General features: G+C 35.2%; 1 protein-coding gene across 3 annotated transcripts in view; it reads left to right on the top strand.

Annotated features, from left to right (window-relative positions):
* The window catches only part of DPH5 (diphthamide biosynthesis 5), a 37,618-nt gene extending 16,534 nt beyond the window's left edge, over window positions 1-21,084 (top strand). Inside the window, exons 4-7 of one of the 3 annotated variants that reach the window (XM_060085719.1) lie at window positions 11,660-11,780; window positions 16,786-16,825; window positions 18,302-18,405; window positions 20,155-21,084. In XM_060085719.1, coding sequence (XP_059941702.1) covers window positions 11,660-11,780; window positions 16,786-16,825; window positions 18,302-18,405; window positions 20,155-20,378 — 489 coding nt within the window. In that variant the 3' untranslated portion in view covers window positions 20,379-21,084. The remainder of the gene's footprint in view (window positions 1-11,659; window positions 11,781-16,785; window positions 16,826-18,301; window positions 18,406-20,154) is intronic. The other 2 variants (XM_060085709.1, XM_060085701.1) reach the window with 2 other exon arrangements.
* The last annotated feature ends 233 nt before the right edge of the window (window positions 21,085-21,317 follow it).

Raw genomic sequence — 21,317 nt, 5'->3', positions numbered from 1 at the left:
TATTGGTTGGTTTCCTCTCTGTGAGTATGAAACAGGCATTTTATTTTAATGAAATCTTAAATATTTTGATCATATATATGGAGAGTCCATTAGAAAAGTAGTCAAGAATCTCCCAGATATTCTCAAAATCAAATAAAAGAAAAAATAGTAAAGATTTTTTGGGAATCATTTATGTATTTCCAATCTCTTGGGAAATATAAAGATAGCTTGATCCTTTCTACACACGTATTTTAAAGGAAATATAATCCCATAAAATTTAATTAATACTTCTATGCTTTAGTGAAGCCCATGGATAAAAGCTACTGTCAGTTATGAAGTAATGGCATGATTATTCTGATAAATGCAGTTTTTAATTTTCTACACACTAATTAGGTGTCCCAAATTAAAGGTGTGATACCACACAGAATAAGAGCTGCTGATTATTAGGCACAAAGAGACAACTCACAGCCAATGGATCACCTAGACTCTGAATTCAATTGCTAGTTGTATATATAGGAAATCTCAAAAAACACAACTTTTCTTTTGTTCTGAGGGTCAGTAAAATGCTATTGAATTCATCCATTAAAAAAAAATAGCTGTTTATAGCAAGAAGCTACATTCGCCTTGGTACCCAATGCTGTGTCTGTGGCTTTAGAGGGACCTGTATTTTCTATATTACCTATGAAGAGTAGCTCACTTTAATTGACTAATCCTGGCCAGGCATCCCAGAAATATTGACTTTGGTTCTGAAGAACCAGAGAAAAAGTATAAATGATTCACCTTTCAGTATTCATTACTTCCTCTTAGTTATGACTACGTCTAAATTGGCAAAGAACTTTGCTGTCTGTTTTGTCTTCTAAGAAAATGCATACTTAAAAAAAACCTTGCCAATTCAAGTCTTTTTTACACGTAAAAGTTTTTCCAAACATTTCTATGTCGGAATAAATTGAATTCTTGACTCTCAGATTCTTGAGTGATTCTCAGTCCAATAGTCTTTCCTCTAGACATGCTATCTTTTAATCATTTAAGAATGATTGCCAGGAGAAAGGAAAAAGAGAGGAATAAATTATGTGATAGACAAAAATGTATAAATCTTAAGCTATTAGACTATATATAAGGGACTATATATATTTTTTCATATTGGTTTTATTTTTATTTCTGGTGAAGAAGGTTAGTTAGCCCCTTTCCATCATATTTTGCTCTAAATTATCTTCTAATAATCTATTATTTAGAGTTTTTTGCTTTTTAAGCGTAAATTTTTTTTAACATCTTTATTGCAGTATAATTGCTTTACAATGTTGTGTTAGTTTCTACTGTATAACAGAGTGAATCAGCTAGATGCATATGTTTATCCCCATATCCCCTCCCTCTTGCGTCTCCCTCCCACCCGTCTAGGTGGTCACAGAACACCGAGCTGATCTCCCTGTGCTATGCAGCTGCTTCCCACTAGCTTTCTATTTTACATTTGGCAGTGTATATATGTCAGTGCTACTCTTTCACTCCGTCCCAGCTTACCCTTCCCCCTCCCCGTGTCCTCAAGTCCATTCTCTGTGTCTGTGTCTTTGTCTTTATTCCTGTCCTGCCCCTACGTTCATCAGAACCTTTTCTTTTTTTTTTTTAGATTCCATATATATGTATTAGCATACAGTATTTGTTTTTATCTTTCTGACTTTCTTCACGCTGTATGACAGACTCTAGGTCCATCCACCTTACTACAAATAACTCCATTTCGTTTCTTTTTATAGCTGAGTAATATTCTATTTTATAAATGTGCCACATCTTCTTTATCCATTCGTCTGTCGATGGACACTTAGGTTGCTTCCATGTCCTGGCTATTGTAAATAGTGCTGCAATGAACATTGTGGTACATGACTCTTTTTGAATTATGGTTTTCTCAGGGTGTAAGGCATAAGTATTTTAAAAGATCTTTGTCTTTATTATGTAAATCTGTTATCCAGACTGGGTAAAGCTAGACTAGGGTGACCCTTTCCCTCTGATCCCCTACACTGATAAAGAAGTACAGTATTATTGTTCTTATATTTTAAATGGGTGAAGGTATTTGAGAGGAATTTACTATGAGAATTGACAGTCTCCATACATATAAGCCCCCAAGATCATATCCACATTTACATATATTATTATTATTTTAAATTTAGCTTTCTCTCAGTTTTATATGGGATTTCTCTAAGCAGCCACAAAGTACTGTTTCCCCATCTTGGTTCTGTTCCCTAATCTGGATATGAAATGACTTACTACTAGTGTGAAAAACAGGAAGTACCTTTCTATTTTCTGTCTTTTGTACTTATGAAATCTCTATGGAAGTGTAATTCTTGTACCACCCAAGGTATTCATATCCCAGGAGAAGGAGGTAATTATTGATTCCTTTGTATAGTTTTCTAAGATAAAAGACTTAAAAAAATAATCATATGCACAGCACACTTAAATTTTAAAATAAATGTATATGGATATCCTGCATAATGCAAAAATTTTGGCAAAGTCCCCTTCCTTATAATAGCTAGTCTTTTTCTCTTTACTCTTTGGACTAGCATTTATGGAAAAACAATAACCTATACCAGTGGTTCTCAGACGTTAGTATTCATCAGAATCACCTGAAGGGATTATTAAAGAGTTTCCTGAGCCTTCCCTTCAGATTTTCTGATACAGTGTATATCTGGAGTAGGGGTCTGAGAGTCTGCATTTCTAACAAGTTCTCAGGTGATGCTGAAGCTGCTGGTGCAGGCACCACACTTTGAGATTCATCAACCTAGACAGATAAAAAATTTCTTAGAAAGTTAAAAACTGCACTATCATTCTTTTAGTATGGCAGAATTGGAAAAGTAGATTTTAGTTCCCAGAAATACGCTTGCTAAATGTATAGTGTTAACAGGTTACCTTGCCATGCTCTCTTGCTCAATTTTCTAAAAGGGAAGTGGGCACCACTTTCGAAAGGCATTCTGTCATCTATGTGAAAGAGCTTTCCTATGAATTGAAAAACAGCCATAACAAGAAGTTAAACTTCTTGTTAAACAGAAGTTCTACTTGGGTAAGGTTACAGACCTGAACAGTATATACTTTTCCAACATCTTTACCTTAGGTTAAAGAGGAGTAGTATGAAATTCCTAACCTGAGAATGGGTACAATTTTCTTAGCTATCATTTATCAGCTCCTTTTGAACTATCTTTTTTGTTTTTGTTGTTTTCTAAAGCAGCATAGTTCAGAATCGACCACTGAGTATTTTTTATTAACTTTGTAGTTTATTAACCAACAGAAGATTCTTGATTATCAGTATCTATGAAGGTAAGTAGTTGCATAGACTAACACTTCTACAAACACACACACACACACACACACACACACACACACACACACACACACACACATACACAGCCAGTTGATATGCATTCTATTCTAGGCATGCCATAAATACACTTCCTTACCACAAACCCCATATACCTAATGAAATTTTTGTTGTTGTTGTTATATTGAAAGTATATTAGAGGTTGCCAAGTTAGACATCATTAAGAGGAATAGTGGTCTGTTTATTCAACAAATAGTTTGTCTTCTTATTGTTTGCCTACTGAGTTTCTTTGAATATGGTGGTAAACCTGACCAAGAAGGTCTCTGCTCTCAAAGAGCTTACATTCTAGTAGGAAAGAGAGGCAATAATAAATTTAAAAAATAAAGTCAGGTAGTGGCAAGTATAAGAAGTTCAAGTAGACTGCTAGTTTAGAGAGTGACTAGGTCACTACTCTAGTTGGATAGTCAGGGGAGGTCTCTCTGGGTGGTAACATTTAAGATTAGATATGAATCAAGAAGGAACAACCATATCCCAGTCAGAAGGAACAGTTTGGACAAAGACCCTAAAGTGGAGATGAGCTTGGCTTGTTAAAGGAACCAAAGGAAGGCTTGCTGGAGAGTAGTAGGCAAGGAGAGGAGTGATCTGAGGCTGGCTAGGTGGGTAGGGTTGGCTTACTAGGCTAATACACTGTCAGGAATTTGGATTTTATTCTAAGTGATATAGACTAGCTGCCTTTAGAGGGATTTAAACAGAGCAAATACTTGATCTGGTAAGTGTTTTAAAAAGATATCTCTGGCTGGTATGTGGAGACTGAATTTCTGCCAGGGAAGACTAGAAGTGAGGAAATCAATTAGTAGGTTTATTGCAGTCTTTTAGAGAAGAGGTGATGGGGGCTTGGACTTCATGGAGAGGGTAGGGTGCAATAGACGATTAAAAGAAGTAGATACATAGGAGCAGTGTCTATTAAGGGAATTGAGATTTAGTGAGATATAGAGAGCCATTTGTGCCTTACTGATAATCCTAGGAAAGGAAACGGACTCTATATGCTAATGGATCCTACCATCTCACTACCACAGTTATCATGGTCCTTAACCCCATAGACTTGTCCATGGGGCTGGACCCTTCTAATACCATTGCCCAGGTGTTTTCTCATTTTGGTTGGTTGTATTAACTTGTCGTTTCTAGAGAAGTTGCCTCCTGTCCTAAGAACCCTGTGCCAGTCTTCCTATCCTTTCAGGACCATTATCAATCTTAGAACTGATTATGTAGAAGAATACGATTGGGTTTGTCTTATTCCCAGACTCTCGAAGGCATGATATTTCCCTGAAGTATCTCCTTTTTTCTTATGAACAATTGGTAGTCCCAGCATAGATAATAAGCATATGTATGTTAAGTGAAAGAAGTGAGACATAGAAGACCACATAATTTATGATTCTATTTACCTAAAGTGTCCAGAAAAAGCAAATCTATAGAGACAGAAAGCAATTAATGGTTGGCTGAGGCTGAGGATGAGGACAAGGATTAAGTATAAATGGCCATCAGGGATCTGGAGTGATAAAAATTCTCTAAAACTGGATATAGTGATAGTTGTACAACTTAGATTTACTAAAAATCATTTCATGTATACTTGGAATGAGTGAATGTTATGGTATGATAATTATACCTCAGTAAAGTGGTTTAGAAAAGGAATTATAAGGGGTTTTCTAGATGGACAAGAAGTTAAAAGACATTCCCAAAAGAGAGAAAGGTAGAGTTAGAGAGTAATGGAGGCACTTTGGGGCATCTGCAAGGTACTACAGAAACACAAGTGAATCCATACATACATACCACAGAAACCTTGGCTATCTAGAGATTAGTTAACACAAGACTTACAATAAGTATGTTGGGTAAAAACTGACTACATATTGGGAAGAATTAGTAAAGGAAAGGTATAATGGATATAATGGAAAAGGTTTAGAGTTAAACTGTAAGTTAAAAGGTTTTGGTTTTACTTTTTGCTCAGGTGGTAACTAAGGAGTCATCTAACTGCTCTGGATCTTAAGTTTCTTAACTACAAGGGGATGAGGTGGGAACAGGGAGGAACGTTGGACAAAACTAGTGGTTTTAAAAGTGCACCATGATTTATGAAGATGCTTTAGGGTTCTGCAGATAATGAAGTAATTGACACCAAAACACAAAGAATAAACCCCGGAGGAGCCAGGTCATTATCTTTAACTCAATTTTTAACATCAGTGATGTTCTATGTAAGAATTCATTTGGAAAAAAGATTTGTCACTAAAAAGTATGAAGAATACTAAACTAGCTAAGTTCTAATATCCTATAGTTTTGGAAGCTAAAAAGCTGGCCTGTTGGGACCTCCCTGGTGGCGCAGTGGTTAGGAATCCACCTGCCAATGCAGGGGACACAGGTTCGAGCCCTGGTCTGGGAAGATCCCACATGTTGTGGAGCAACTAAGCCCGTGTGCCACAACTACTGAGCCTGTGCTCTAGAGCCTGCGAGCCACAACTACTGACCCCACGTGCCACAACTACTGAGCCTGCGTGTCTAAAGCCTGTGCTCTGCAACAAGAGAAGCGACCACAATGAGAAGCCCGCGCACCGCAACGAAGGGCAGCCCCCGCTCTCAGCAACTGGAGAGAAAGCCCGCGTGCAACAACAAAGACCCAATGCAGCCAAAAATAAATAAATAATTTTTTAAAAAAAAGATTTATTAAAAAAAAAAGCGGGCCTGTTTTCCACCTTTAGGCAAAGGATACATAAACCAAGATATGTTAGATACTCAAATTTTCATTGAGTTAATTTTAAGATTTTTTGCAATTAAAATATTAGTTATAAACATGTATACTTTAAAATCATGTTACTTGAAATTCCTAAGTAACAGATATTTCTAATACTTATTTGTATTTTGAGGATTTTTCTAGTCAAAGAAAAATCCATTTATTTGTCGAGAGCCAGGCAAGGTGGTTGTATTTAGACATTCCTGATAACGAAAAATCAGAGATTTTTCTCAGTACACAAAAGACAAGAGGAACAAGTGCTTCTTCTCTTGAAATCTTCAAGTTAGGCATTTAGCAGCTTAATCATGCAGAATCAGAATTGCTTTTATTATCGTTGCTGCTTTTGAAGAGCCACTTACAAAATAACGTTTTTTCTTAATAACAAATAACATATATACGCATAGAAAATCAGGAAAATACAGTAAGTATAAAGAAGAAAATAAAAGCATCCATAGTCTCACCACCTGAAGGTAACCATAGTTACCATTTTGGTATGTTTTCTTTCAGTCTTTTTACTTAGCACTTACTGTGTGTACATTCTCCTGAATCTGACAGGCTAAAAAAGAATTACAGTTCCTAAAATAATTTTTTTGCCTGGTACTTTCATTTATTGTTAGCCATTTGTGTGATAGAATATGTTAATTCTTTTGTAAAAGTTTGGTGACTGAAATGATTTTGAGACATTTTTAAAGGAAAGATAAATAAGACAGTTTGAAACTAGGTAGCAATGATTTCTGCATTTAAAACTGCATTATCAGTTGTGGCTGACTTCAGGGAAAAAGGTTGTATAATTTTCTCATCATTATGAAATGCTTCCACTTTCGCTGACTGTTGCATGAGTGACCTTGATTATTGCCATATGTTCCTCTGTTTATATAATACATATTTACTTTGGGAAAAAAATGTATATTACTTTCAAAAAATAAGAACTCATTTCCTTCCTTTTTTTTAAATAACACAACACTCATTGTGATAGTCAGCATTTTTGACCTTGTAGTAGTTCTTACTGTTAGTTTTCAGAAGCGTTAAATTGCTTTCATTGTTGTCCAGGCACTATTGTAGAAATGATAAAACCTAAGGAGTACAAAGAACACTTAACTAGGTAATAAAGGTATTAGAGCTCTACATTACTATGTAACCTTAGAAGAATTCATCTAATAAGTTCTCTGTTCTTTTAGTCACTTTGGAATTATTTTTGACCACCTGTTAAATCATGAGCATGTTAAAATTTTTTTCCTTCCTTTCCATTTCCTTTTTTCAGTCATTATTTTAATAGCCACCTTCCCATCATTCTCTTCCACTTTATAGTTTTCTGCTTAAATTGTAGATCTGATTGTGCCGTTCTACTCAAACAATCCTGGTAAATCTCTATCCTATAAGAGTATTCAGTTGCTTGCATATGTTTATGTGCTTACCATATTATAAACTCCTTAATTTACTTATCTTCACATCTTCCATGGTACTTTATTGCAGTGCCATGCACATATAATCAATGTGTAACAAATATTTGCTGAGTTGAATTGCTTATTTATTTATTCCCCCCTCCCCACCCCCTACCCCAAGTTGGATCTTGTCTTTGGAATTGTATGCTTCAAGTTGTAATTCTTTCACTTAATTTGTATGTGGGTTCTCTCATTTATATGTGAAAATATAAATCTAGCTGCTCTTCTGTCTACATAGTCATTCAGCTTTATCTGTGTACCTAGTTGTAGCCATGTGTATAATCTTTCTTACTGTTAGCAAAAGTCAGTGTTTTATCAATGTTAAGCAAAATGCATATGAAGATTAAAAACAAGTATTCTATATAAAAAACTAGTAACTCTTGATTATATGGTTTTGTAGTACATTTTTTGACAATTCTGCTGGCTCAGCTTTCTTTTACCTCACAGATTTAAGTGATCTGATTAGGATATACATATATAAAAGATACATGTGGGGCTTGATAGAGTTCTTAGCAAGTTAAATTTTCTAATTTTTCCATATCCAGAAAAGATACTTTTTAACCTAAAAATCACAAAATATTTTCATTTCAATATAAAATACCAAAGCATTAAAATATAATTATAAAATGGAGTTTTCAAAGCATCTGTGCTTCTGAAAGAAAGGAAATACTGGCAGCGAGATGAATTAAGACTATTAAGGTCATTCGGGCAGGTGGTACTGAGAACTCAAACTAAGGTAGAGGGAAAAGAAGTTAATAGTTTCTAGATAAACTGTAGAGCTAGAATTGACAGGAATTGGTACCTGGTAAGGTGTCAGGAATTAGAGATACTTGTTAGAGGCAAAGTCAGACAATACTTATTTCTAGATACTTGATTAGTGCCACTGTAAATACTGCCCAGGATTTCCCACCTCTGTTACTTTGTTCACATCATCTCATTCTTCTGCATGTTCAACTTCCCCAGGGTAAATCTTACCCATCCTTTAAGGTCCAGCTTATATCCTGTCTATTCAGAAGTTACCTTCAGGTGCGCTCTCTGTGGGGGAAATGCTGAACTCTTATACAATTTATATCTAATTTTTTATTATTATTTATTACCTCATATTTGTCTTTCTTGTGCATCTTTTCACTCTTAACTAGTGCCTTATATATAATTAAATCATTTTGAATTGAATTTTTGTCTTCAATTGATAAAAAACATGATCCAATATCAAGTTAGATAAACTGCTTTCCTTATAACTTACTCTAGGTTAAAACACACACAGAAAGCCTGTATTTACCTACTGTTTTTGAAAACAGTTCTTTTTGTAATCTTTAAATGTAGATCTGCATCAGTAATGGTTTGGGGGAAAATGATCACAAGCAAAAAGGCTTACATTTTTAGGATGGTGGGTGCTTAGGCTTCTGTAAGCTCAGTTCTCGTCACTGTATGACTCTGTTCCAGTTTCTTTTTGTAATTTACTGGTAAGTCCTTGAATTGTGAAACACAAAGGAATTGGCCTTTCTGTTCTTTGAGGTACTGACATCTAAATGGCGAAACTGTTTGCATAATGTTCCAGAATTCATTGAAGAAGTTTGTACCACAGCCATGGAAATGGTTACAGTCTATAAATCAGGGTCCTAGAAAGCAGTGCTTATGTGAGGTTTTCTTTAATCCCCCAAATTAGACAATTGAAAGACGCTTTTACATAAAGTGTTTTAACTAATGTTTATATGTGACTAGCATCTCAATTCTCTTTTAAATCATCTATCCCCTTCTTTCTGAATGAAGAATTTACCTCCATGACTATATTTTCATGACTCTAAAAATATTGAAAAGCTTTTTAAAGTATTTATATATGGTTGCATATGAAATTTTCTTTAACTCTAATGGTTTTCCTTTAAAGTTTTTTTTAATAGAGTAATGTTAATATTTTAAAATCTGATCAGAGATGCCAAAAATCCTTTTAAGAATGTAAACGATTGAACTTGTCAGAATTAAATCATAAACATAGTTTCAAATGTTTGGTAATATTTTTGAGCTCACTCTAGTAAGGAGAGCAGTTGGATTATAGCACAACACAGCATTTTAGAACATCTTCATATCATCATTATAAACATTATCGTTGTTATATTATCAAATTCCTAACATTTATTGAGTCTTTATTATGGCACTAGGCACTACATACAGTATGTCATTTAATCCTTAACAAAACACATTATTAGGTTTATAATTATTATATCCATTTTGCAAGGGAGTTCCTCCTGAAAGTCACCGAACTAGTCACCATGATCATCCAACTAGTAGGAACCAGAGCCATGACTCCAGAGCTTTTGCCTGCTATGTCAGGTATAAGTGAGACTGCATACTTCGTGAGGACCGGAGCTCTGCTTTGCTTCTCACTTTATGCCTAGTATAATGCCTGGCACATAGTGGATGATTTATAATACATATTTGTTGGACAGATTTGCCTCTTCTAGAACAATAACAATAACAGAAGCCCTCAACAGAGCTAGGCTTAGTCCTTGTAGCTTGGGTGAATGTATTCCAGGGATCTTATATTGGAACTCTAAATACATTTATTACAGAGAAACCATGTTAGGTGTGGCTGGAAGGTTTATGACTGAATTCTGAGAGTTACATGGGTCTTTGTACACTAATCTATGAATTCGACTGCCACTGGATAGCATGGCTTCTATGGGGAAATACCTTTTCGGACAATTTTCAAATGGACTTTGGGAATAAAGCCTATTGGTAGGTAGGTTGGAGGTTGTGGCCATATAAGGAATATGATGAACCTTCCCTTGGGATCTCAAAGTCACCATTATGAATATCGGTGATAGTTTCTAAGCCCTCAACATATAAAAATTGAGAAAAGTTGAGGTTCTTTAGTGATGGAGGGATGGAGGACTTTGAATGTCGTAGCTTCTCTCTTTCCTCCCTATATGCGTCTTGCAGCAGGTTCTGAAAACTGAGAAGCCTGGGGATGATAATCCCTTCTCCAGACCAGTTTCTTCATTTTTCAAATAAAGAACTTTAGGCTTAGAAAAGTTAGGTGAGTTCCTGAAGTCACACAGCTGTTTCAATTACACAGCTAATTTACGGCAGAGGACTAGATGTAATTTCCAGCATTTAGTGCTTTCCAGCTCTACTAAAAATTCTTTCAGGCATTCTTTAAATTGAATAATTAAATCTTTACATAACAACTTCAGTGTTATGTTTTACCATATATTAAGTCTTTGAAAATAAAATCCTTTGTGCAGTGCCTGGATAAGAACTAATATGAGCATATTATTCACAGTTCGAATAACTTTTTACATGTTATTTGATTCGTACACCCCTATGGATTGGAAGGACATATGTTATCACTGTTCCTATTTTAAGGATTAAGACTTAGAAAGAATAATGTCACACAGCTAACAAGTTGAGGAACTAAAATTCAAAACTAGATTTTCTCAGCATAAGATTTGGAGTTGGACTCACTTAAGTGAGATGTGCAGCCAGCCTGGAAGCAAGTTGGAAGAAAGCAAGCTTCTTGGTTGTGTGATGGTCAAGTGGAGTGGGTGGGCCTCTTGGGGGGAAAGGAGGAGGTCTGGGAAAAGGCCTATCACTGAACTCTAGAGTGAGGGAATAAACAGTGGGTAAAGTAGGGGAGTAGGTTTTGGGAATGGCTGCAGTGAGTATACAGTGCATGAATTTTACTGAGACGTCATGGTAGAAAGGAGCTCTTCCTCAGACCTAGGTTTGCGTTTCTTTTTCACTGCTAACTAGCTGTGTGACCTTAGGCAAGTCAGTTGATCTTGACAGTGGACTCATCTGTAAAGTGAGGATAATATTTTTGTGAACTGTGCTCTGACTGCTCAAAAGTTTTTTTTTTTTTTTTTGGCTTCCTTCTGGGTTCTTTGTATTTCAGTATTTTTAGCAGCTACCTAGCTAAATCATGAAGTAGTTACATATGTTCCCATACTGAATGCAGAAATACTAGAAATCTCCAACTGAAAGGGCATCAGAATGACACCAGCTGCTGTGGATCAAAGAGAATTTTTATTACCTTTTTTTTTTTTGTGACAGACTTGATACCCAGTCCATCTCAAGTTTGGTTCTTGCTTTTTATTTTTATTGTTGTCTATGAAATAGTAGTGAATTGTTCCATCATTAATTAATTTTAGTTTTTATTTTTTCTAGTTGTATAGGTTTGGAGAGACAGTGTCTGTTGTTTTTTGGACAGACACTTGGAGACCAGAAAGCTTTTTTGACAAAGTGAAGAAGAACAGACAAAACGGCATGCACACATTATGCTTACTAGGTAAGGGCTGTGGAGTTTCTTTAGGATGACAATATGGAGTTGTCATATTGTTCTCATTTTGATTTTGTGTGAAGGTGAAACTGTTCTGTGGGATACAGGCTAGCTACTCTATGCATGGCATGCTCTCCCCCGTACTCTGTGGAGAAATGAATTTTCTGTTCCAGATATGACATGGCTACTCCTACATATGTGCCATAGTTCGTGCTGCTGCCTACTTATGCCCTAATAGATCCTCGCCATCTTTTACCCATTTGTCCATTAAGACCCTGTTCTGGTCAATTTACAGCAATTCAGTAGACGTATTGAGCATTTATTCTTACCACGTTCCATCCTGTCTTCCTTATGGTGTCCATTGAATACTGCAGTATTAATGCTATCAGAATCACAGAATTATAGATCTGAAAGAGACTCTTGAGATCATCTTACTGAAGCCCTATTTTACAGATGAAGTTGAGGCCCAGAGATATTGAATCATTTTCCCACTGTCACTCAGATTATTAGTTGCAGAATTCATAGAATCCAAATAGCCTGTTATTCACAGCTCTTTTCACTGTATTATGCTGCCAAATTCTGTTTCCTACCTAGTGTGGAAATGGCTGGGATCACTGTCTTTGTACACTAAGCTGGTGGTACTGATAGAGCTTCAGAAGGGATGGGCTGCGTTTGTCAGCAGAGGTACTGGAATTGTACTGATTCACATTTGCTATCAGTTCCTATTCTACAGTGTGTGTTGTAAAAATGCTATAACCAGGGCTTTAATCTGTGGCTAGTCAACAGAAAAGAAATAACTGGCATCTTTGATAACTTTGAAATGACACTTATACTTGGGATCAGAAGACAAAATCTGAGTGCTACTATATACTAGCTAGAGAATATTGTAAACAGTCCTTACCTTTGCCTTCATTTTTATCAAATAGGAATAATCTTTTCTTGCCTCATGGAAGTGTTTAGAGCAGTACTTCTCAATTTGTGGTGAAGGACCAAGTTTTTTTATACATGTGTGTGTGTAGATATGTGTGTATATACACACACACATATAAAATAAATATACGTAAAAATAAATACATATATTTATTTACTTTTAAGTTTCTAATCTCTTGTGTCAAAGTCAAATTACTGTAAGTGTTTGTAAACACTTATTCTTACTCCTGTAGTTTTTTTTTAATCATTTATTGGGAACAAAATTCTCACATAGTGGCATCAGTCCTCGGATCATACATTGAATTGCACTGTTTTAGTGATACTGTGTGTGAAGTCACAGCAGAAGAATGTCTGCCACATAGCACAGAATCAGGGCAAAGAATGAACCCATGGTTTTGGCCTCTGTAGTAAGTACAGATATTCAGAACATTAGAAAAGATTCCTATTTGCCAAAGGCATTTAGGTTATGTGTATAATATAGACAGTTCTCTATTATTCAATAATATATAATTTGTACATTATCAGAACCTCAATCAATATGTCTCTTTTAAAAGAGAAGACTGTAGAAAAGTTTTACTAATGTTTAACATTTCTTATAGGGTAGAAATCAGAAATTATCTAGCAGGGGTTAGCAAACTAGCACCCGTGGATCAAATCTAGCCTACTGCCTGTTTTATAAATAAAGTTTAATTAGAACATAGCCATGCTACTTCATTTATGTATTATCTGTGGCTGCTTTCATGCTCCACTGGCAGTGATAAGTAATTTTGACAGAGACCTTGTGGCCCTCAGAACCTAAAATATTTACTACCTACTTCTTTACAGAACAAGTTTACTGACTCCTGATCTAAAGTGAAATTCTACCTAATCTGATGTGGTACACCCTGTATCCTCCAGTGATTCTCTTTCCTATTACCTTGTATTATTTCTTTTAAGTCTTACCATCCATCTGAATTATTTTATTAACTTGTTGGTTTTCTTCCCTACTTCATAAGAGCAGGGACTTTATCTTGCTCATTCCCCTCTTCCTAATGTCTAGAAGTCTGGCACAGTGTAGCTTGTTCAACAAATATGTAATGGAAGTTAATTGGTTGAAGTTTACTTTTAGCTTATTTTCTCAGACTTGGATCTTATTACCCATTGGCACAGAAAGTGTTTTAACTCTTGCTAGCTCATTCAGTTCCAGCTAGAATACATCCTTTTTACTCCATTAACATTGACATCTAATTAATTCTAGATCTAGATCAGGCCATGCATGCTCCTCTAACATTTTTTTGGCTTATGCCTATATCCCACAATTAACTGGTATAATAATGTTTTCTTATTTTAGTTTATTACCAGGGCAGTTTAGTAATTCATTATTAATTAGCTTTATAGTTTTGTGTTTAGATTTTCCATGTGAAAAGATACTAGTTTTCCTTTTTTTGTAGTTCCTACCGGCAGGCCAACTGTAACACACTTGTTAGTTCATGTGGAATATGCCATTAGATATTTACATCATGTTATCTTAAACTTAGATCCAATTAAGGCCAGCAGTATGTAGAAAGTCAAACTAGAAGGATGTGAGAAGGACAGCTGTTAAACGGACTTTTATAAAAGGCAGAAGTAGAAGTATATGCAACTGAGGGATAAAAAATAAGGATTCATTGGAGCTCAGGCACTAAAAAGCATGTGTGTGTGTGTGTTTTACAACAGAACTGAGAGGTTTTAAAACAGAATGGGGAGAAAAGTAGTCTTAAGAGGCAAGCTACCTGATAACATCTTGATGTATCATAAAAAATGGGGGAAAGGAGGAAAAATAGGATTTATCTTTTGGAAGCTTTGTAAGGACAGAAAATCAGTTTACAGTATTTATTGAGTATTTACTGTATGCCCAGTGTGGAGTTAGGTTCTTCTGGAATACTAAGGAAGTATTAAGACATGGGTCCTGCCCTCAGGGTTTTGAAATCTAGTTGGAACTAATGTGCTGTGTACATGAAAGTTTATAGAACAGTTAAGTTCTATTGTATGGAGAGGCAGGAAGGACAAACCAGAACTTTGGCTCTTGAACTTTCTCTAAGAGCTGCCTCTTTTCTTGGCTTTCCTGGGAAAAAACAAACAAGGTTAAACAATATATTTTCCTTGCTCCATTAACAAAAACAGGAACAAGGTGTAAAGTATAAGATATCATGATTCCAAATTCTCAAACCATAGATCTCATCATTTAATCACCTGGAATTCTCATTATTCAAATTAGTACGTATTTATTGAATGCCTGCTATGGGCCATGCCCTGTAGGGATTAGTGAGACTATGTCATGGTAAGAAACCATAGAGAATTTAAAATTTACTTGGAAGGATAAGACTGATACATATAATGTAATTAGAGATTAATAAAATATAGCATTAATTGTATGGATATTTCAGAGTACAAAGAGCATTTAAGAGGAAGTCAGTAAAGGCTTTCTGAAAGAGCTGGGACTTTTACTCTACTTAAAGGGTAGATAATTTAAGATGGGCTGGTGGTAGTAGAGCCATGTGAACAAATTTATTCAGTAGAATTTATGGAGTATCTACTAGGTACTTGCATTATGCTAGGTGCTGGTACTAAGATGAATAGGAGAAACTTACATTCTAGCAAGTAGAAGTAGAAAGGAATAATTATGGCCTGTGTGAAGACAAGGGAAAAGTATCAAGATAGGTCTGTCTTGAGATTAATTCACTAATGCAGTCTTATGTTCAATTAAAAAGCATTTGCCTGTAAAAATTCTCCCCAACCCTCTTAATTTTTAAAATCAAATTCTGTAGAGCATATCAGTAAAAAAGTAAAAATATTGAAGATATTAAATTAAAAACTTAAGTATGACAACATTTCAGAAGCTCAAGGTGAATACATTAATAAATGTGTTTAAAAAAATATATTACAACTGTTGTGTAAAGGAGCTCAAAGTTGACTTATATATAATTAATTGTATTGCAGGCCATATTTCAATAATAGATACGCATTTTTTTCCTATATGTGCCAGACAAGTGGCAATATTAAATAATTAATGATATTTCGAACCTGAAAAATATATTCACTGCTGGTTCCAAGAATATTTAGAAATACATGTAAGGGATTATCTCTGGAGTATTTTCCAAGCAAATACTTAGTATCCTTTATGAGAAAAACTTTTATAATCACTTGGGAAAGCTGTAGAAGTCTATCAGAAAGACCCCTCAGTTACACTATATTTATTTTTGCAAAAACAAACTTTGACTGAACCATTTGTTTTCAGCATGTAGAACAGGAAGCAGCTGTCGCTCTTGCTGTTGTGTGCTGAGTTCCTGTGAGGATGTAGAGTGATTCTGCTTTTTTACCTTCTACCGAATTGTTTAGCTGAGCATCAGTGATTAAAAAGTGTAAAGGATCAAATCTTTGTGATGCTTGCATTGTCAAGCTTTATTAGAGCAAAGACTACGTGGGTTTTGGCCGCTGTGGTAGCCCTGTACCTGGCTACCAGTCAGTGCTCAGGAAATCCCAATTAAAGTATGAATACTTGGTATTAAAGTATTCATAAGTTATTAGGCATGTCTTACCATTCACAAGAAAGCAAAAGTCTCTTTTCAAAATGTGGTAAGAATTTTCTTTTATTTATGTTACATGCATTGAAGCTTATATTCTAGTGCCTGAAAAATAGGTAAGAAGAGGAACATAACAAGACTTTTCAGTTGGTTCTATGAAGTTACCACCTAATAGAAATGAACACAAAAATTTTGATTAGCTGTTTGGTAGTGTATATGCCAATATTTATCTAACTCTTTCCTGTGTCTTCTTTTCCAAGAGGAAATTTGATCCTTTCAGGATGGTCTCAGGGCCAGCTTCATGTTTGTTTTCTAACTAATGACCTTTACACAACCACAAGCTTCCCTTCTTCTTCATATTTCCTTTAAAAAGTGGCCAGATACAAGTGTGAGGAACGATTGTCATAGACTCAATCAAATTAGCATTTTGGAGACTTGAGAAATAATGTCTACCACAAACTTAGGTGACTCAGTTGAAGTTTACACGTAGGATTTTGGATAAAGTAGTTAATTAAAAGAGAACTATTTTTTACTTCCTACAGACATCAAAGTAAAGGAGCAGTCTTTGGAAAATCTAATCAAGTAAGTTCTTATTCTGAGAATGCTTACATCTACTTTAATTCCGTGAACAATAAGTTCTACTTAAGTAACATGGGTTCTAAAGATTGTTGAAAATCAGTTTTCAGTAACAGTGCAAAATTAAATACTTTCAATCTTATGAAATGATAAGCAGTGTGATAGATAGAGTAGAAATAGCAATAGATTTCTTGGGTCAGTACTGAGAACAGTGGTTGGCACCTGATAGGCACTCAGTAAGTATTTGTGGAATGAGTTAATTGGGAGTCAGAAGACACGGGTTTGAGTCTTGAGTTGGCCTCTGGTTATGTGCTCTTGGGCAAGTTACTTCCATTTCTGAGCTGTATTTTCTTCATTTGTATAATGGAAGTACTAACCCCTTTTGCTTATAGGTGCAGTGTCCAATACAGTAGCTGCTACCCACATGTAACTAATGAGCACTTTAAATATGTATGGCTAATGTAACTGAGGAACTGAATTTATAATTTAATTTTAATTAAATTAAAACATATTCAACTTAGTTAATAGAAAACATTTAAGTATATTTAGAACAATTCAGTATGTAAATCTACTTTTACAACCATGAATTTTATGAAATCTAAATACAGATCAAGTATTTCCAATGAAAATTTAACATTTGAATTAAGATGTGCTAAAATATAAAATACATTCCAGATTTCAAAGACTTAGTACAAAAACAATCTTTGATAATTTTTATAGGAATAAATGTTGAAATATAACATTCTGGATCTATTGGGTTAAATAAACATACTAAAGTTATTTTTTTCTTTTTTTTTTACTTTTATTAATGTAGAGACTATAGAAAATTTAAAATTATGTTTACTGTTTGCACTATATTCCTCTTGGAGAGTGCTGACTTACAGAATTGTTTTGAGAGTCAGTAAAATAATCTATATGAACTGTTTTGTAAACTGCAAAAGCAGTGTTTTTATTTTGATCATTGGGCAAATGTGATAGGCTTTTGAGGCATATGGAAGTAAACATCTTATCCTCCAAGATTTTGAGATATTTATCGCTTTAGTTTACTTTTTTTAGAGGAAGATGTGAAAAGAGGGATATGTGGTTTAAACATGGTAATAAAAATGAACACTATAGAACCTGATTAAACTAAGGTATAGAACAAATTGCTTATTTTGAATTATTTTTGCCTGAAGTATCACTTCGAATAAAAGTAACTTTGATTTAAACATTTATCTTTTAAGTTGTTGGACTTTTATTTCTGCCAGCATTTCAGTGAGATGAGAGGGCATTTGAAGTAGAACAATGAAAAAAGGTTAAGAAACTTAAGATAAATGATCACTGTATCCGTGCTTTAATGTATACTTAAAGTGGGTAACAAGTGACCGCTTCAAACATAATGTAGACTATGGTAATTGAGTATACCTGGGAGAGTAACTGTGTTAAAAATATATTGTGTAATTTCATGGCTAAGAACAGTGGCATCTAGTTTTACACTTACAGGGGAAGAAAGATCTATGAACCTCCTCGTTATATGAGTGTAAACCAAGCAGCCCAGCAACTTCTGGAGATTGTTCAGAATCAGCGAATACGAGGAGAAGAACCAGGTATGAAGAACCTCAAAAGGGCTCTCGTATTCCCCTACTGTTACACTGAGATGTGTATGTAACGTCTGACATACACACACATATATATACCAGCACCACTGAAGTGAGAGTCAGTGTGTTTGCATTGTATTTTTCCATGTCACTTTTTTTCAACATTACCTTAAATCTCATAAGCTGAATGTTCTACTGAAAGAAAAATAATGGAGTTCCTTCTAGTAAAATTAATATCATTCTAGAAAGTAAGGATTTTTTACAAATTAACTATAAATCAGCTTTTATGTAAATGTTAACATATAAATATTTTGGTAAAATACAGAACTTCCATTTTAGCCCAAATCTATGGTAAACTCTGTCCTGTAAAAGTATACTTATTCTACTTTTTCTCATTCTCAGCAATTAGACCAGGTATAGTTTTCTTCAGGATAAAGACAAGAGAATTTATCCTTATATTCCTAATATCTAGACATAGTATTAATAGATGTGGTATATAATAAAATGTTCACTGTCAGTAGGTTTTTATTGAGACATTCTTAAATGAATCTGTCATTATATTCTGTTGTTAGGTGCTGACTGGCTTTGAACACCTATTTCTTGATAGAAAAGATACATGAATAGATTCTTGAATAACATTGGCCTCAGTAGGCCTTGTTAAAGTCATGAAACAAATAATCTGCAAGGGTGCTCTGTATCCATACCTTTGCACAGAGTTCCTTACATGCCTGCTTGTCCTTGTAGAAATGATGTGCCCCATTTTGACCATTTTTCAATCAGGACAGCTTTCCCAACTAAACAAAACCACAAGAGGGTCAGCCCTTCAGCTGTCAGGCCAGAGTGAATAATACTAAAGTTCACTAATATTGGTTATTTTGAACTTAAAAGCATAAGGAATGTCATAATGCCTATTATTTGTTAAGGGCTATGTAGTTTACTAAGTACTTTCATATCTATTATCTTAGCCCTTAAACCACCATTTATGACAGATGGTATTCCACTAAAAAAAAAAAATGAAAAAACTGAAGTTTGTCACATAGCTAGGTGGCCAAGCACAGACTCAAATCTGTGTATTTAGCTCATAATCCCCTGGTTTTTCCACTATATCTTGGCCAATGTGAATATATCTCAAACATTTTATTTAAAATATAAGCATGTAGGGCCTCCCTGGTGGCGCAGTGGTTGAGAGTCCGCCTGCCGATGCAGGGGATACGGGTTCGTGCCCCGGTCTGGGAGGATCCCATATGCCGCGGAGCGGCTGGGCCCGTGAGCCATGGCCGCTGAGCCTGCGCGTCCGGAGCCTGCGCGTCCGGAGCCTGTGCTCCACAACGGGAGAGGCCACAACAGTGAGAGGCCCGCATACCGAAAAAAAAAATAATAATAATAAAATAAAATAAAATAAAATATAAGCATGTAATAAACATTGTCCACTCAGAATCTACTTAAAGACAAATGCTATGCAATAGAGTATGGATACAGGAATTATTCAAGTCCTAAAAATTTAAACTAAGGTAAGTCTTTGGAATTCTGAAAGGATAAAGTTAGGAAGTACTACTTTACTTTATATGTCAGGTAGTGCAGATAATTTAGAAAAGCCTTAGATAAATCAGTAGATAGTGTGTCCATAATGAGTGACTAAGGAGATGTAATATATTTGGGTCTTCTTTGAATGTACTTTGGTACTAGTGTTAGTTTGAATGGATTCAGGATAATGCATTTGCTGAATTGAATGGTGGTATCTTTTTTTTTTTTTAATAGCAGTCACCGAGGAGACACTCTGTGTTGGCTTAGCCAGGGTTGGAGCTGAAGACCAGAAAATTGCAGCAGGCACTTTGCAGCAAATGTGTACTGTGGACTTGGGAGGACCATTACATTCCTTGATTATCACAGGAGGCAGCTTGCATCCACTGGAGATGGAGATGCTAAGTCTGTTTTCCGTACCAGAAAATAGCTCAGAATCCCAAAGCATTGATGGACTCTGAACATAGGCATTTCTATTGTTAGATGTTAATTTCAGTTATATATGCAATACACATATTTGTATAACAAATCAAACAGGTCTTTTGGTTTACCTAAGAAGTATAAAACGAGTGGCCAAGAAGAAAGATGCTGACTCAACAATGCTTGGTTTCCTTTGGCAATGAGTTTTTTCCCTATGATATCATCAGTTTTTGCTGCTATTTTGGCAGTTTTTCAGGATGTACATACATGGAGCAGACCATGCTGGAAAACTTACAGATAGACATCCATCGACAGAGTCATTTAAAAGCAATTTTTGTTTATGAAATCAGTTTATACAAGGTGGAGCTTTCTTCTTTCTTAAAAAGTCAGATGTCCTGACTGCAAGATAAGTTGTCCTGACAACATTTGGTATTAATGCATATAAACAGAGGTGGGAAGAATAAGTCCCCACCCAACAGTCCTACTTACTTAAAGCTCAGCTGAGCACATGCCACAATGTGACATCCTTTTGAATTGCCTTGTCTTGTTTAGCTGACGTCCTAATTATGTGCCTCATATTCTGCTGTATTTTGGAGGTTATATAATTGTTGAATTATAAATGTTCAGCCAGCCATGTACAGTTGCTATTTGGTTTTAAATAGCATCCTTCACATCCAAGCTGAAAAATGGAAAACTTGCTGACTACAAAATAAAATTTTAAAATATTTAAGTTTGAAAACAACAATGGATTGGTCAAGATTTATCGTATCAGTTAACAGTTAATATGCCTCTGTATGTATGCAAGTAGCCACATTCTTCTTCCTAGTTGTAAATCACACTCCATTTATTATGTTTCGTGACTATGAAGTCTCATACTTTGTCAGTTTATAACAGAAATAGCTTTGCTACATGTTAGTTTAGTTGGTCTAACTCTGAGTACAGTTGACCCTTGAACAACACAGGCTTGAACTGTGTAGGTC

The sequence above is a fragment of the Mesoplodon densirostris genome, chromosome 2 (genome assembly GCF_025265405.1).
Source record: "Mesoplodon densirostris isolate mMesDen1 chromosome 2, mMesDen1 primary haplotype, whole genome shotgun sequence".
Taxonomy (NCBI): Eukaryota; Metazoa; Chordata; class Mammalia; order Artiodactyla; family Ziphiidae; genus Mesoplodon; species Mesoplodon densirostris.
Note: the sequence above shows the minus strand (reverse complement) of the source record. Positions and strands in the feature narration are given on the sequence as shown.